Below are 15501 nucleotides of genomic sequence, written 5' to 3'. Positions count from 1 at the left end.
CGGGGACCAAGGACCAGGATCTCCTTCTCCCGGGGGCAGAACGGTCTGCTGGAGCAGCCGTGGCCTCCGACTCTGGGCAGGTCATGGGGTCTAAGCCTCCGACTCTGATCTTTGAAACGGGGTTGACGTCCCCGCTGGTGAGCAGGAAGGGTGATGGCTCCTACATGGACTTGCTCTGCAGGCAGAAGCCCAGCATGGAGGGCATAGGAGGGGAGCAGACATTTGGCTTCCGTCCAGGGCTGGCACGCGAATCCCTCAGGACACCCCAAGCCCAGGCTGGGACCCGAGTTTGCATGGAACTCCTTTTCCACTGCCCGCCCTGCCTTAGGCACCCGCCCTGAGCTGGGAGGGCGTGGAGCGAGGCTTCCCCCACAGACCACCCGGGGCCCTGGCTTTGGCTAGCGGGGCTCTGAACGCCAGGCCCCAGGCAACAGTGGCAGGTGGGAGAGCTGCTCCCAGGCACCCCACTCTGGGAGTGGGCCAGAACTCTCAGGAAGCCCACTTGGGTGCCTCCTGCCTCATCTTTATAACACCCCAGAGCCCAGGATGGCTGTGGGGTCAGCAGGCGGGGCCCAGGGAGCCACCTGGCATAAGGAGGCTGGCTCCCACCCCCAACCCTTCCCATTTCACCAGAAGCCTGCCCGCCCCCACCCCCGCCATGGGGCGGGCTCCTACCTGTATGGCTGCTCCCCGGTGTGTGTCCTCAGGTGTCTCGTGAGGTTTGCTGATCGGGGGAAGATCTTGCCACAGTACCTGGTGTGGAGGGGTGGGGCGACCATGAGGCAGTCGCACTGCCGCAGACTCGGGCACCTGTATGCTTTCCTGATGTGGTTCCTCCAACTCGGGGGCTAGGGCCCGAGGCCCCACACCTGGGGGGCAGGTGGACTCGCCGACTCTGGCCTGCTTGGGTGTGCTCGTTCCCTGAGCAGCCTGAGGATGGCCGAGCTGGCTTGGACCGGCTATGACAGGCTCATACAGCTGGGGACGGTGCGTGTCTCCTCCAGTCCTGGGCTTTCCACCTGACTCCCAGAGCCTCGGTTAACCGCTGACCAGCCACCCTCGGCTTTGGGCTGTCAGGGTTCTGACCGGCTAGGCTAAGCCTGCGTTTCCTCATGCTCACGGGAACACAGCCTGGTGGGGCAGGGGACATGAAGTCCACGCACGATGGGCCATTGGTGAATGACCGCCATTGATGAACGGACCATTTATTGCCACTACGCCGTGTTGTGGCTGTGATGGTTTTTCTAGAAAGCCCAGGCTCACAGCCATGACGTGGCACCTGTGGTCACCTGGCCAGGGCCACCCCACCAGCCCGCCTCGTGCCCCGCCTCACCTGCAGGTGTAGCGCTCCTTGCCCTTCCTGAGGATGGGGTCAGACAGCGTGGGGGCCGGGGACCGGAAGTTGAAGGGGTGGTGGGGGAGGGGCTGCAGGGTGCTGCCCGAGTCGGCCTTCATGGCCGCGAAGCTCTCCAGCTTGTCCGTCATGGTCTCGATGGCTGACATCTGCCGGCAGGAGAGCGGGAGAGATGGAGGGACCCCCTGAGGAGGCTGGCCCCAGCCCCCGGGCACCTGAGAGTCCCCCGGGACTGGGCATGTCACCTGCTGGACCAGGACCAGAAGCTCCTGTGGGCTTCAGGCTGTGGGTGGAACCAGCCGTCTCCAGAGCTTTTCGGACACGTGGTGGATACTCTCACTTCCTGTGGCCAGCCCTGCACCTGTCCTTCCTTGGAAGCCCCGTGTCAGCCCAGGGCCCAGGCTAAGGGAGCCACAACCAAACTTCGCCAGCCTGACTCTCTGCCTGGCTGGGGCATGTGGGGTGGGGCGCAGGCTCCGGCCTTGCGGCGTCATGTCCCCTGATCTGGAAACCCCCCAGCACCGTCCTGCTGTCCTGACCCCTGCCAGCACTCCTGGAGGGCTAGCTTCGTTTAAAGACAGAATCACATCCTGCTTTTCTCTTCTCTTCTCTCTCTCTCTCTATGTCTTTCCCTATCCTCTCTTCTCCCTCTCTCTATCTGTCTTTCTCCCTCTCTCGAAATAAGACAGCTCCCTGTGTCCCAGGTTAAAAGCGGCCACGGGTCTAGGCAGCGCCGTCTGGTGGCAGCGGGCCGTAATTGCAGGCGAAGTTCTCCTGGAATCCAACAGCCTAAGGCCAGAAGCTGCTAACTGAACCTGAGAGGAGGATGCCCGTGTGCCAGGGACACGGTGACATGGACCAGAGGGGCCACTTCTCCAGGCCTCGGAGATGCCAAGGGCTTGCTTGGTGAGGATTCGGGGGTGTGGCCCTGGCCATTTCCACCTGGTGGGGAGAGTTGTGTTTGCAGCTCCAGATAGCGCCTGTCCCCAAGGGCTCGAGGTTTGGGGACAGGACAGGGCAGGGAGCTGCTGTTCTGCTGTCCTTCCCCCGGGGAATACCTGTACCGTCCTCAGACACACGATGCTGCCCGCCATGCACTGCCAGCCCTGTCCCCGCTGACGGGCAGATGGCTTGGCTGCGGCCCCTAAACGACCGAGACAATGGGGACCCTGGTGCAAGCACGCTGCCCACCTGGCTCTGTGTCTCAGTTTTAGCTGCAGCCGTGAAAGGTTCTGGAACTCTCCACACAGGGACTCCTTGGAGTTCCAGAGGCAGTGAGGGGCTGTGGCCCGCCCTGCACCCCAGGGGCTGCACATACGTGTGTCAGGCCTTCCAAACCAAAGGCCCCCACAAAGTCCTGCCTGGCACCTGGCCGCTGTGGGCTGATGTCTTCGTTAGGAGTGACCCCGTACTTTGTAGAGCCATCCGTCATCATGCCTGAGTGATGGCCTGACCTCAGACCACTTAATTAGGTGACTTCCCAGTCCTTCTCCCCTCCCCCTGCCCTGCGCTCCGGTCCATGGGCAGGCATGGGGGTGGCAGGGCTCAAGGGGGAGCGGGCAGGAGGGACAATGGGCAGCCGGACCCCTGCCAGGCCTCCCCTCCTCAGGCCTGGGTGGGTCTGGCTGAGGCCCCCGCAGGTCCGGCCTGCCTGGCCTGCTCTGCCTGATCAGATATTCCCGGCCGAGCTCCCGCACAAACACAAACACAGGATATGCCTGGCGGGCTGGTCGGCTTTTTCCAGCCTGACCCGAGGAAAATCAGGGGAAGTTATTAAGCAAAGCCCATGGCCCCAGCGAAACAATGGGGGCCCTAAGTTTAGCTGTGAACCCAGGCAGGGGGCAGGTTTCACAAACCGGCGGTGTGTGTCCAAGGTGGGAAACACCGAGAAAGAGAACAATGCCCAGGGCTGGAGTCTGGCTCAGGCCGTCCCACAGTTCAGCTCCCAGGACCCCCAGTGGGTGGGGGAGGCTGGGCCCAAGGAGGGAGCACAGGTGGGCCCTTGAGCAGGAGATGGGGAGCCTCTGCCCAGCTCTGCTGCTCATCACCATGTCTGTGGTGTCTTTGCACCTGCATCCTGGGGGGACAAGGCCAGTGGGGTGTGAACAGGAGGGCCTGCCGGCAGGGTGTGTGGCCACTGCCCAGACTTGGGGGTTCTCTTTCCCAGATCCCCAACCTTAGTCTTGGCAGACAGCCCCCACCCCATGCAGCCCTGGGGGAGGGGCTCGTCTTGCCCACCACCTCCTGGGACCCTCTGTCCTTGGGGCCAGTCTGTCTGCTTCTGTCCTGTTCCCCGCCCCTCCCCCCCCGTGCCCCCCGTGCTCAGATCCCTGCGCTCGTGGTCATACGTAAGTGCCTGCCCACACCCATGCCTCCCGCGTCCATCCCTTCCGTTCCAAGGTCTCGGACTCCCTGCACCTGGCTTTCGCCCACTGCCTTGTTGATGCTCACGGCCCCTCCGAGAGCCTGCGCCGTGGGTCGGCGAGTGCCCCCATGGTCTGGGGTCTTTGGCCACCTCCGAGGGACCCACGGGGCTGCCCCACAGAGCACCACCTTCCTTCCTCACCTGTCCTGGCCCTTCTCACCCTCTTCGGCCTCGTGGTGACCCATAGGGGCTGCAGGGAGAGAATCCCCCTGGGCATCTGATGGGTGGGGAAGCTGAGGCCCACCTGGATGGATGCTCAGGGCCCATCCCCTGCAGAGGCCTGCTTGCCTGGGCAGCGCAGAAGGAGGCCCCAGAATGGGGGTCCCAAGGTCGCTCTCCTGGCCAGCTTGGCCCCCCCGTGGGTCTTACCTGGGGGTGGAAGAGCAGCGGGGACGGCCGCAGGTATTTCTCCTTCAGGACTCCCACGGGGTCCGTCACCTTCCGCTTCTCTACCCTGCTGGACAACAACACAGAGGGTTACGGACCTTACCGAGCTGCCCGGGGCTGCACAGGGACAGTGCCCACCTGTGCCCCACCAGTCACGAGGCGGGGTTCACCTGGCACTGTGTCTCACCTGACAGTGGTGAGGGCGTCATGACAGAGCCCACCTGCTCACCTCCACGGCCTCTGAGCCTGCCACCTGCCTGAACGCTCGCTCCATGTCCTCTGCGTGCTCACCATCACCACACCCAGTTCTGGACCCCCGCAAGTGTCCCCAGACTCCCCCAAGCCCCCCAGCTTTCATCCAAGGGGTCCCCGGGGCCTCCCTATGGCTGCCAGGTAGGGCCTACCTAAACACTCACAATGGCTGCTGGAGAGGACAATTCTAGAACATTTCCCAAATGCTGGTGACAACTTTGCTCATCACAGAGCAAGCGGAGGAAGGGGCCGGGGCGGCTCCTGAGATCCCCCCCGCGCTGCGTCTCCCAGCAACGCCAGCCTGTCTCCTCACGAGGTAGAGATTCACAAAGTGCCTTCTGGGGAAACCCGCCACTTCTCCGCCCGCAGACATGGCCCCTTTGCGCACACCCCACACCAGCCGCTCCCGTTTGGTCCACGCGAGGGCCGGCTGCCCACCAGGCCTGGCTGGGACAGCGACCAGAGCAGGATGGGGGGATGGCGCGAGGAGAGGAGCACAGGCCGCGGGGAGACGGCACAGCCCCCCAGGGAGCATCCCCTGCAGGGAACACCGCAAGACCCCTAGCCTGGCCCAGGAGGGAGAGAATGAGGGGTGTAGGGGTCCCTCCTGGACAGGGAGTGTTGGCTGTGTGGGAAGTTGGCTGGGAGGGCATCTTGCTCTGAAGGGACTCGCCAGGGCCCCATTCAAAGCTGGGCTGTGTGGGACTCGGCCTTTCAGTGAGACGAGCCTGCGACAGGGGGAGTCGCACGGGAGGGGGGTGCAGGGTCTGTGTCAGGTTGACTCCTGAGCGACCAAGGCCAGCCGGCCCAGTCGACCACTGTGGGCATGCGTGCAGTGGCCCAGCCAATCCTCCAGGCCTGGGCGGCCAGGCTGGTGGTGTCCGAGCTCCTTGAACCCGGGGGACAGAGGATGGTGGGTTATGTGTGTGAAGGGTGAGCGGGATCTGGGGGCCGGCCTGCGGGGATGGTGTGGGGTTTTGCTGGCATCACCCGGGAGTGGTGGAGGCCCTGACCGGCCCTAGGGCTCAGCCTGTGTGCGGGTAGCTGCGGTCACCCGGAGCTTGGCCTGGGGACAGGCCTTCAAAGGCCGCTTGTGCTGGTCTATCTTGATGGGCTTGGGGGTGCAGGAAGATGATGTGGGGCTAACCTGCACACAGACATCTTGCTCGTGTCTGCGGGCAAAGTTGGGGCCCAGGCATCCCCTCCCTCAGCCCAGGGACCCTAGATCCAAAGGCCAGAGCCGGGGACACGCCGGGTCTCAGAGGACTCCTGAGAGGACGTGCCCTTCTCGGCCTCACCATCTGTTGTTCTTCCAGCTTCCAGAAAAAGGCCCATGGCCCTGAACAAGGTGAGAGGGGCAGAGAGGCAGAGTGCAGAAGGCAGGACCCGAGACTGGCCCGGCCTCCCCCTGCCTGGCAGCTGTCTTGCTCTGACATCATTCTCTGAAGGTTCCATGTGCACCTTCAGCGGATCTGGGCTCCTCACCTGCACACCCACCACCAGGCTGCAGCTGGCCCCTTGGGGAACACAGGCCATGTGTGAACACTGGGTGTACACACACGTGTGTCTACACACGGGTCTCTGTCCCACACAGGCACGGCCTGAGCCCTGGCACGGTGCCCAGGCATGGTACCCACACCTCCAGGCCTCCTGCCCAAGGCCCATGATGAGCACGGCCCTCTCTCCTCAAGGCTCAGCTGCCCAGCACCTGCAGGATGTGTGTGATGGTGGTTGGACCCCTCCCACCTAATAACCCACCGGATCAAAGCCTGCCCAGAGACTGGGGAGGAGGGTCAAAGTGGCCCCTCACTGGGAGGGCTATCAGAGAGGCGGGTGTGCTCATGGTTCACAAACCTTCCTCCGCCGCCGCCGCCTCTTCCTCCCCCCTGGAGACCAGTGGCTCCTTCTCTGCTCTCCCCTGGGCCACCAGGGCGGCCTCGGGGAAGTGCAGGCACTGGGAGCAGGGAAAGTTTTGCAGGAGGCAGAGTTGGTCCAGAGAAGACGACTGGAGACAGAGGGGAGCCAGTGTGGGGTTTGAGGGAAGGATGGGGGGTTCCCAGCCGGGCTGAGGCCCCTTTGGGAGAGCAGGTGAAGGCGGGGCGTGTTAATACCTGTAGATGGGGTCCATGAAGAAGGGTGACGGCTTGGCGTAGTGCAGGGAGGGCTGCTGGGGCAGCTGAGCCGGGCACGCCTTGGGCAGCCCCTCCCCGGCCCCCAGCTCGCGCTCCCCGTAGATGTGGTTCTTACGGGGCTCCCGCGCCCCTCCATTCTGGCTGGCTCGGGCGCGGCTGCCGATGCTCAGGTCCAGCGGCTGCTCCTCCCCGGACGCCGGGGCCGGGGGTGCCTTGGGCGCGGGCAGCACAGGCTTTGCCCCTTTTGGTTTGGTGGTGAGGTCGAAGGGGGACTCAGCGCTGGGGCCGCCCACCTTGAGGGCGTCCCGGGGTGACCTTGGCTCGGCCTTGACCAGCAAGTTGTGGGCGAGGGAGCGGTCCGCGAAGGGGCAGAGGGCCGGGGGGAAGTTGGGCAGGAACTGGAAGGGGAAGACGGAGTGGTAGGGCAGTGAGCCCAGCTTCTTCTCCTGCATGCCCACGAAGCCGGGGCCAAAGTACTTCTCCGCAATGGAGGCGATGGCCTTGATGGAGTCACTTGCGGCCCCCGAGGCCGCCAGCAGCTGCTCGTCGGGGGGCGGGAAGAAGGCGTGCTGGGAGTAGAAGACGGGCACCTCGCCCACGCTGTTCGGGGCCCCCGGGGGCGCTGCGCCGCCCCCGCACTCGGGCTTGCCCTCCGCCGCCTTGCTCTTGTCCTTGGCCTTGTCCCGGTCACTGTCCACGTCGCTGTCCAGGTCCGAGCCCGTGCCCGTGGTGGTGTCCAGGTCGGTCCCCGTGGTGGTGTTGACGTCCTCGAAGTCACTGCCGTCCGACATATCGCTGCCCCTCGACTTGAGCTTCTCGGCGTAGGAGTCCTCCAGGCGACGCTCAAACTTGTCCTCGGGCCCTGCGGCGGCCGTGGCGCCCTGGCCGCTGTTGCCGACGGCGGAGACGAGGGGCAGAGCCGGGTTCCCCAGGGGGCTGGGGAGCTTGGCGTCCTGGGTGTGGCTCAGGGGGCTCTTGAGCAGCGGCGTGGGAGGGAGCAGAGGCGGCCGGGGGTACAGGGACGGAGGGAAGATGCCCGGGAAGCCCGGAGCGAGCGCGGGGAAGGCGGGGGGCGCCGCCGAGAAGGGCAGGCTGCCCGGGTGCGGCCTGGACGGGAAGTACTCGTTGAAGCCCAGGCCGGCGTGGTTGAGGTTGGGGGGGGGCTTCGCCTTGTCCATCATGGGGCTGGGGGTCAAGGGCAGGCCCGGGGCGAAGATGCCGCCCGGCGCGTAATGGTTCTTGCCCTCGCAGAAGCGCCGGTGCTTGTTGAGGGACGAGGTAGTGCTGAACGTCTGCCCGCAGTCCTTGCACTTGATCTGCGTGCGGCAGTCGGCGTGCATCCGCTTGTGCCGGCACAGGTTGGAGAACTGCGTGTAGGACTTGTGGCAGACCTCACCTAAAACATCAGCAGAAAGCGAACACAAACACAATATGAAATTACCGGGAAACCCTGCGGGGGGAGGGGGGCTGGGTGCTGCGGCCCCCGCGACCCGGAGCCATCTGTGCTGGTGGGCGTGCGCATACGTGTGTCTATGTGCGTGTGCACACGTTACTGTGTGTGTGTGCATGCTGGTGTGTGCATGCGCACACGTGTGTAGGTGTATGCGTGCGTGCCTGCCTGCCTGCTTGCATGTGTGTGCACGTACCTACGGGCACATGCGTGCGCACATTTATGTGTCTGCACACAGGCTCGCATGCGTGTACACGTACCTATGAGCACACGTGTGTGCAGGCATGTGTTGGTGTATACACGTGCCTGTGGGCACGTGTGTATGTGTGTCACGAGTGTGCACACATGAATTTTGTGTGTGTGCTGTGTCTGCATGTGTGCGTGTCTGCACGTGTGCCTGCATGCGTGTGCACACACGTGTGTGTGTGTGTGTGCATCCTACCCTGGGGCTGGGCTCCGGGGACGAACAGACCGGTCAGGACCACCTGTGCCTTCCCACTTGGACAGCTCTCAGCTCCCTCAACCTTCCCCATTGGAAGCTGTTCTCCCCGGGAGTGTTTGCAACATCCCAGGGTGTGCAAAGCCGTGGTGTGCAGCCACGTGTGCACCTGTTCCGGCCCCCCGAGCTTCCCGCCACTCCCCGTCCCCCTCAGGGGCACTGTCCCAGCAGGGCCGAGAGGAAACACCAATGGCCAGACTAACTCTCCTGCTTTCTGTCCAGGGAGAGGGCCTCAGGGATGACCCGCCCACTCAGGGGATTCTTAGGGAGTCTGGGCTTGCGAGCACGGTGCCCGGGGGTGTGCGGTGGTCACTGCCTGGGCCTGGCTTGAAGCTGGGGGTGGGAGGGAAGCCAGGCAGGGCCGTGCGGAGAGGGGCTGGCTCCGTGTTTAAGGAAAGTGAAGCCTCCCTGGATTGGGATGAAGAAGCAGAGCCAGGCTTAGGCTCATGGGCACCGGCCGCTGCTCTTGACGGGAGGGGGCGGGGCCAGCGGGGCCGGACCCCAGGACCCAAGGGCCTGGGGACCCTGCCTCGCCATTTCCCCCACGGCCTGTGAGTTGAGTGTCGTCAGTGAATCACCAGCTTTTCTTTCTTCCTTCTCTTGTTTTTCTAACCAGAAAGGGAGGAACACACACACACACACACACACACACACACACACACACACCTCTCGGCAGGACAATTTGCTTCCTAAACGCAGCCCGGTGGAAACAATGGATCCAGCCTGTTTCTTGTTGGCCACAAATCCTGACTGCCCGGTGTCCCGCTATTCCCGCCAGTGCTCTGGCCCCATGGTCCCGAGTTCCTTCAGCACAGTATCTATTTATATTAAGGGCCTTGCCTTCCCATCGTCCGCGTGGTGGGACGTTTTCAAGGCTGGGGGGACGAGCACGGCCTCATCAGATCAAATCTGCTGTGTTTGGGAGGCGGCTCATTCAGAGGTGCCGAGCCACGGAGCCAGTCTATAAATACACAGCTTGCCCACCCGGCCTCGAGGGAGCCAGGCCCTTCCTTAGCTCGGGCCTCACTGGCCAAACACGTGACCCCTCGCTGCACCCCCGGCTCAGCTTGCCAGGGCCTGGCTAGTGGCTGCTGCCGACCTGAGCTTGGAAACTGCTTTGACCAGGCCCCCCACCTGGGGCAGCTTCCAGAAGGGCCCGTGGGTCAGCACCACGCCTGGTCGTGGGGAGCCTGGGACCCTCAGCGCCCACCCTTCCACTCGTAAGATGGAGAGGTCTGGCAGAAATGCTGGGGCTACAGAGAGACCTCTGGGAGACCGCTCTCCCGCACACCCCAGCTCCCTGGTGCACGAGGCACCGCTGGGAAGCAACGCTGCCTCGGCTGCGTGCTCAGCGAGGGAAGGGCTCGGGGGCTTCAAGCCGGGTTTTAGCACACATCCGAGTGTGCCGCGAGTGCACCCAGGTGGCTGCCGTCTGTGCGCACTAGTGACGGTGTCGCCATGAGCCTGCGCCCTCCGAGCCACCCAGAGGGGCCCGGATGTGTGCACCCTCCCCACTTGTTTGCAGGGCTGCTTTTCTGAGCCCAGCATGGCCCTCTACTGTGGCCGTGGCTTGCGGGATGTGCAAAATCACATTTCCCACGTCCACTTTCTGAAATCCGTGCCGCCCTGTCTGAACGACATGTCCACACAGGCCACCTGGCCACGCTTGCCATTTTCTCTTTAGCTTCACCCTTTAGCCAAAAGCTGAGATACCCAGGTGAGTGTGAGGCACGGACGGGAGTTGGAGGGTGTGCCCGGAGGGGCTGGCTGCCCGTGCTTGCTCGTCCACGCGAGGTGTCTGTGAGCCGTAGAAACAGTGGGCTCAGACCCAGGCACAGCACGATGCTTCCTGGAACTTACGTTGTTACACACGCTCCATGGACACTTCACAGACCTTTGGGTCTAGGTGCCCAGAAAGGTTGTGACTTTTGAACCTAGGGGCACAATTTCCTGCTCCTACAGTCACTTCAAAACCCCAGGCTGCTATTTGACGCCCCACAGTGGGACTTCCTGGGGCCCTCACGCATGGAAAGCAGGACACACATCTCTCTGGTCCCCGTCAGAGCCTCCAGCCCCCACCCCCACCAGCTCGCTGCTTCCTGACCCCTCCCAGAGGCAACAGGCCCTGCGGCGCCACTGCTCACGGTCTCTCTCTAGAACCTGCTGGTGACTGGGGGCAGAGCACATGACCCAGGAACACTGGTGTCTGGGTCATCTCCAGCAGGGCACTGGAAGCGTGGGCTGGGGACAGCGGGCAGGAGGAGGGCACAGCCCCAGCCATGCAACAAAGGCCTGACCAGCCAGTCAGCGGGGCCCCTTTGGGGCAGGTGTCCTGCACTTGAACAGCACCAGGAAACCACCCCAAGCCCCAAGCCCCAGGCCCCAAGCGCCCAGTTACTCCTCCCACTGATGGCACGGGGCCCGACGGGTTCCAGCCTCCCAGCCCAGCTCGGGGGCCAGGCCTGGGCGACAATCCCTGCTCTGCAGCATGGCCAGGAGCCCCTGATCACTTAATGTCCATGAGCCTCGGTTTCCTTCTCTGCCAGGCCCTTGCTTCGTAGGATTTTTGAAGTACGCTATAAGAGTGTGTGTGGATGCTGACTCGACACAGTCCGTGTGAACAGCCCCGCACAATCGCCGAGAGATGATGACTCAGCACAATTCATGTGATGACCCTGCATGACCTCGTGTGGATGATGACCCCGCATGACCTCGTGTGGACGATGACCCCGCATGACCTCGTGCGGATGATGACCCTGACCCCGCATGACCTCGTGTGGATGATGAGCCCGCATGACCTCGTGTAGACGATGACCCCGCATGACCTCGTGCGGATGATGACCCCGCATGACCTCGTGTGGATGATGAGCCCGCATGACCTCGTGTGGATGACGACCCCCGTGACCTCGTGTGGATGATGACCCCCGTGACCTCGTGTGGATGATGACCTTGCATGACCTCGTGTGGATGATGACCCCCGTGACCTCGTGTGGATGATGAAGCGCAAGTCACATGAAATCATGGCTGAGCGCAATCTTGTATGACTAAGGCAGCACACTGCTAGGTAGAGAGGAATCTTCTGTGGCTTCCAAACTCACTGAGAGTAAGAGTCATGCCCCTGCACTGGCTCACATGGTCCCCAAGACCTGGCCCTTGTGACCTCTGTCCACTCTTCTATTACTCCCCCTCACTGACTCCCCCAAACATGCAGGCCTCAAGGCCTCAGTGCTGCCAGTCCCCATCCTGAGCACCCCTGTCCTGCAGGTGCCCCCTCAGCTGACACCTGCCCATCCAGATCTCTGCTGGAATGCCTTTTGTTTGACAAGCCGTCCTGGTTCCCACGGTATTTACAGGACCAGCACCCACCTGGGCCACCCTGAGCCCTTGGAGAGCCTCTTAACCCCGTGCCACCACCTCTAGGCTGATAGGCTGGCCCCACGTGCGGTTTCTGCTCATACGGCTTAGCCTTTGTCTCCTGCACTGCACGTAAGTGCTATGATGACAGGGCATTTACAGCGGCCCCTGCTGCCCGGACAGGGCAGGCTATACCAGCTGGGCTCCCCAAAGGCTGCAGTGAGGGTGAGCAGGGCTCAGTGTCACTGGGGTTTCCATGCCTCCCAGAGCCCAGGCTGGGGTGTGAGTATAGGGGAAAGTAGAGGGGATCGGGGGTGTAGTGGGCTGCTGGCTCCTTCTGCAGAACCCAGGACTGCTGAGACGGTCCTTCCCCACCTCCTACCCCCCACGTCTGGCGGCTGTAGGGGTAAGTGAGGGGGAGGAACCAAGCAGAGCAGGAGGGGAAAACGAGGCCACAGCAAGAGAGAGATGGGTCACAAGATGAGCAGGTGGTGAAGTGGTGAAGAGGCGGTGCCAGGAGGGTGTCCAGGGCCTGGGCTTCGCCTGGCAGAGGTTTCTGAGCAAGCAGGGGTCCTGCGAATGGGAGAGCCCAGGGATTTCATGCCGTGGCCTGACCTCCGTGCGACCCCCACGGAGGCCAGTGGGGAGGGCGGGGGGGGGCAGGCTGGGGGACCGCTTACATATGAAAGGTTTGACAGTACGACCCCCACGGGGGGCAGGCTGGGGGACCGCTTACATATGAAAGGTTTGACGGTGCTGTGGATGTGTTTGTGCTGCTTGAGGCCCGAGGACGTGGCGAACGTCTTCCCGCAGTCGGGGCAGGCATGAGCACGGGCTCCGACGTGCTGCGAGCGGATGTGGCGCTGTAGGTTGCTGGGGTCGGTGAACACCTGGGGGACAGACACCCTAGCTTGCTCCCTGTTCGCCCAGTTCTGGCCGCTGGTGGGTGCTGCTCTGTTCCTCGCACCAAACCTGGCCGGGAGGTTGTCTCTGCTGTCAGGGTGACCCCCCAGATGACTTCAAGTGAGCTGCTGAGCCCCCCTCCCAGACTCTGTGTCTTCAACAATCATTCCTGGGGGAGCTGCGGCCAGGATGCTTGCAGCGGGAGCTCAGAACGTGTCTTTAGGCCGAAGGGTGCTGACACGCTGGCAGGGGCAGGAGCCTCCAACGGAGAGGACAGGGTCTGATCTCCCCGGCCTCCTCCCTAGCTGTATGACCTGGCGCGCTTCCTCCTTCCCCGGTAGACGGAAGGACCCGAAGGACTGCAGGTGTCTTATGGACTCTGCACACTTCATCTGCATTTTCGGGGGGGCACGGGCGGGAGAAGCAGGTGCGTGTGCATGTTACCTTCACGCAGTTCTCACATTCGAAGCGCTTGCCGCTGTCATGGGACATCTGGTGGCGGATGAGGTTGGACTTCCAGTTGAAGGCCTTGGGACACTGGTCACACTTGTACTCCCGTTCCTCTGTGTGCACAACCATGTGCTGCTCCAGGCTGCATGCGGACGGGGGACATGAGTCACCGGGGGCCTGCCTGCCTGCCCACTGCCTAGAGCCCCCAGCCTCCCCCATCCCCTGCCCCACCCCGCTCAGAGATGAGAGTGAGTCCTGGCAGCGGGTCTGTCCACCTCCTCTCTGGACAGGTCAACAGGATGGAGGGGCAGAGGCGGCCCTCCCACAGCACACGGGGAGGAAGCGGTGCCTGCACGAAGCTCAGGCCCTCATCCAAGACCACTCCTCCAGGCAGCCAGAGGCAGGGCAGGACCCCAGCTCACAATGCCTGGCTGCTCTTTAAGATGACCTTGACCTTGAGGCTAACCTTGGGCCTCGGAAAAGGGGTGCAGAAACTTCCGACACTGCCATGAGCCCCAGAGTGGGGGTGGGATGGAGAAAACCCAAGGCCACCCCTGGCCTCCCCACCACGCACACACCAAGGAGGTGGGCTGGGGTGAGCGGGTGGGTCTCCAATGGCGGCGTGATAAGGTGGGGAGAGCCCAGCTGTCGGGCAGGGGCGGCTGCACTTGGATGAAGGCGCAGCTCCTGAACCCTCCTCTCGGGGGACGTCCTGTTTCCCCTCCTGTCCCAGGTGTGACTGTTAATCTCTGTGAGCAAAGCAGCAATACATCACGGCCCGTTAATTACGGGGCCCAGCCATCCATTTACATCAGAAACGCTTGGTCCTTGAGCACTGGCAGATTGTATCTTTTTCCCTGTTGTTAATTGTGATTTATGTGTTTATGTAAAGAAAACACGGACCCTCTTGAGCAGCGCTTACCGCCGAGAGCCTCAGTCAGGATTTGCCCAAACGCTTATTTTCTCAGTCATCTGTTCAGGGCGGAGGGTTTCCCATCCCCGGGGATGCCACGGTGGGATTGGCGTCCGGTTCCCAGCAATACCAGAGCCACTTCGTGACCTGATAGGGTTTTACTCTGACCTTGCGAGGCTGTGCTAGAGACATTCAGAGGCTGGAGGAGGGGCCCACCTTGGAAAAGTCTTCAGGCTTCCCTGGAGCACTAGGACCCCAGTCCTGGCTCTCTCCCCATAAAGCTCAGAAGGCTCATCTTTCCTAGGGGCTCCCATGGGTCCTCAGGGCCCCCACATCCCAGGGGAGGGCCAGCTTGTGCCTGTCCCAGGCTGACTGTGTCCAGCTGTCACGCAGCAGACCTGGCACACTGCGCCCACGTCTGTGAAGTCTCCCAGGACAGGCGGGTTCCATCCATGGGGAGCAGAGGCCTGTGCCTGGGGTGGGGGATAAGGGACCCCTGGGTGGTCCCTCCAGCTCCTGCCCACCGTGTGAGGAGTCCCGTGTGTCCAGAGGGTCAGGTCACTCCATGGATCCCCGGGCAGCAGGGTGCTGCCAACGGCCCCCCCATTCCTGGTCTTGGATCCTGCTTCAGAATTCTCACATCTTGGGTCTGGCCTGCATCTCTCACTCCCTCCTAGGCTGTCTCCACAGCTGAGCCTTGCCTGCAGAATGGTGGGGCTGGTGATGTCTCTACCGGGCCACTTGTGGATCTTGTAGTGGGGGGGGGCTCGGACCAGGGGCCCGGCCTTCATAGCCAGAGCCAGGATTCCCTGTGGCCACCACCACCAGCTCCTGGGCCTACTCCGTCCCTGATTCCGGATGAGTGGGGGTACCTGTCCCCGAGATGTGCCACACCGGAGGGGGCCCTTGTCTCCACCTGTCCCTGGAGCTGTCTGTGTGTCAGTGTGGACAGGGCTGGTTGGCTCCCGGGGACTGGGGGGGCGGGGCAGGCCTGGGCGGGGTTGGGGCGGCACCTGTACTTGCTGGGGAACATCCGCTCGCAGTCCTTGCACTCGTGGGCCTGCTCGCCACCCCCGCCGCCGAGCCCCTCCGGCTTGAGCTCGTCGCCCAGGCCCTCATAGAGCGGGGCCCCCACGGAGCCGCACGTGTACTTCTTGTGGCGCCGCAGGTCCGGCTTGGACTGGAAGAGCTCGTCGCAGGCGTCACAGCGGAACGTGGGCTCCTCTGCTAGGGAGAGAGGAGGGGAGGTGGGTGGGGGGCACGAGTCGGGGCCCAGGCCCCGGGACCGTGAAGGGGTGTGGGGGGACTCCGGGCCTTGCCTCCCACACCGGCTGTTCCCGCTCCTGCTTCCTTCCTGCCCCCACCTTCCTGGACCTAGGTGT

The 15501-nt window shown here is 63.2% G+C and overlaps 1 protein-coding gene across 8 annotated transcripts in view; it reads right to left on the bottom strand.

Moving 5' to 3' along the window:
* PRDM16 (PR/SET domain 16) overlaps positions 1 to 15501 on the bottom strand; it is a 211182-nt gene that overhangs the window by 13794 nt on the left and 181887 nt on the right. For 3 of the 8 annotated variants that reach the window (XM_034671080.1, XM_034671086.1, XM_034671087.1), the window contains 7 exons: positions 15133 to 15346; positions 13201 to 13348; positions 12590 to 12743; positions 6530 to 7955; positions 4149 to 4236; positions 1334 to 1503; positions 676 to 753 (listed from right to left, as the gene is read on the bottom strand). In XM_034671080.1, coding sequence (XP_034526971.1) covers positions 676 to 753; positions 1334 to 1503; positions 4149 to 4236; positions 6530 to 7955; positions 12590 to 12743; positions 13201 to 13348; positions 15133 to 15346 — 2278 coding nt within the window. The remainder of the gene's footprint in view (positions 1 to 675; positions 754 to 1333; positions 1504 to 4148; positions 4237 to 6529; positions 7956 to 12589; positions 12744 to 13200; positions 13349 to 15132; positions 15347 to 15501) is intronic. The other 5 variants (XM_034671082.1, XM_034671083.1, XM_034671084.1 and 2 more) reach the window with 5 other exon arrangements.

This window comes from Ailuropoda melanoleuca, chromosome 11, assembly GCF_002007445.2.
Source record: "Ailuropoda melanoleuca isolate Jingjing chromosome 11, ASM200744v2, whole genome shotgun sequence".
In the NCBI taxonomy this organism is placed as follows: Eukaryota; Metazoa; Chordata; class Mammalia; order Carnivora; family Ursidae; genus Ailuropoda; species Ailuropoda melanoleuca.
The sequence above is the reverse complement of the archived record's forward strand: the minus strand, read 5'-3'. Positions and strand labels throughout refer to the sequence as shown.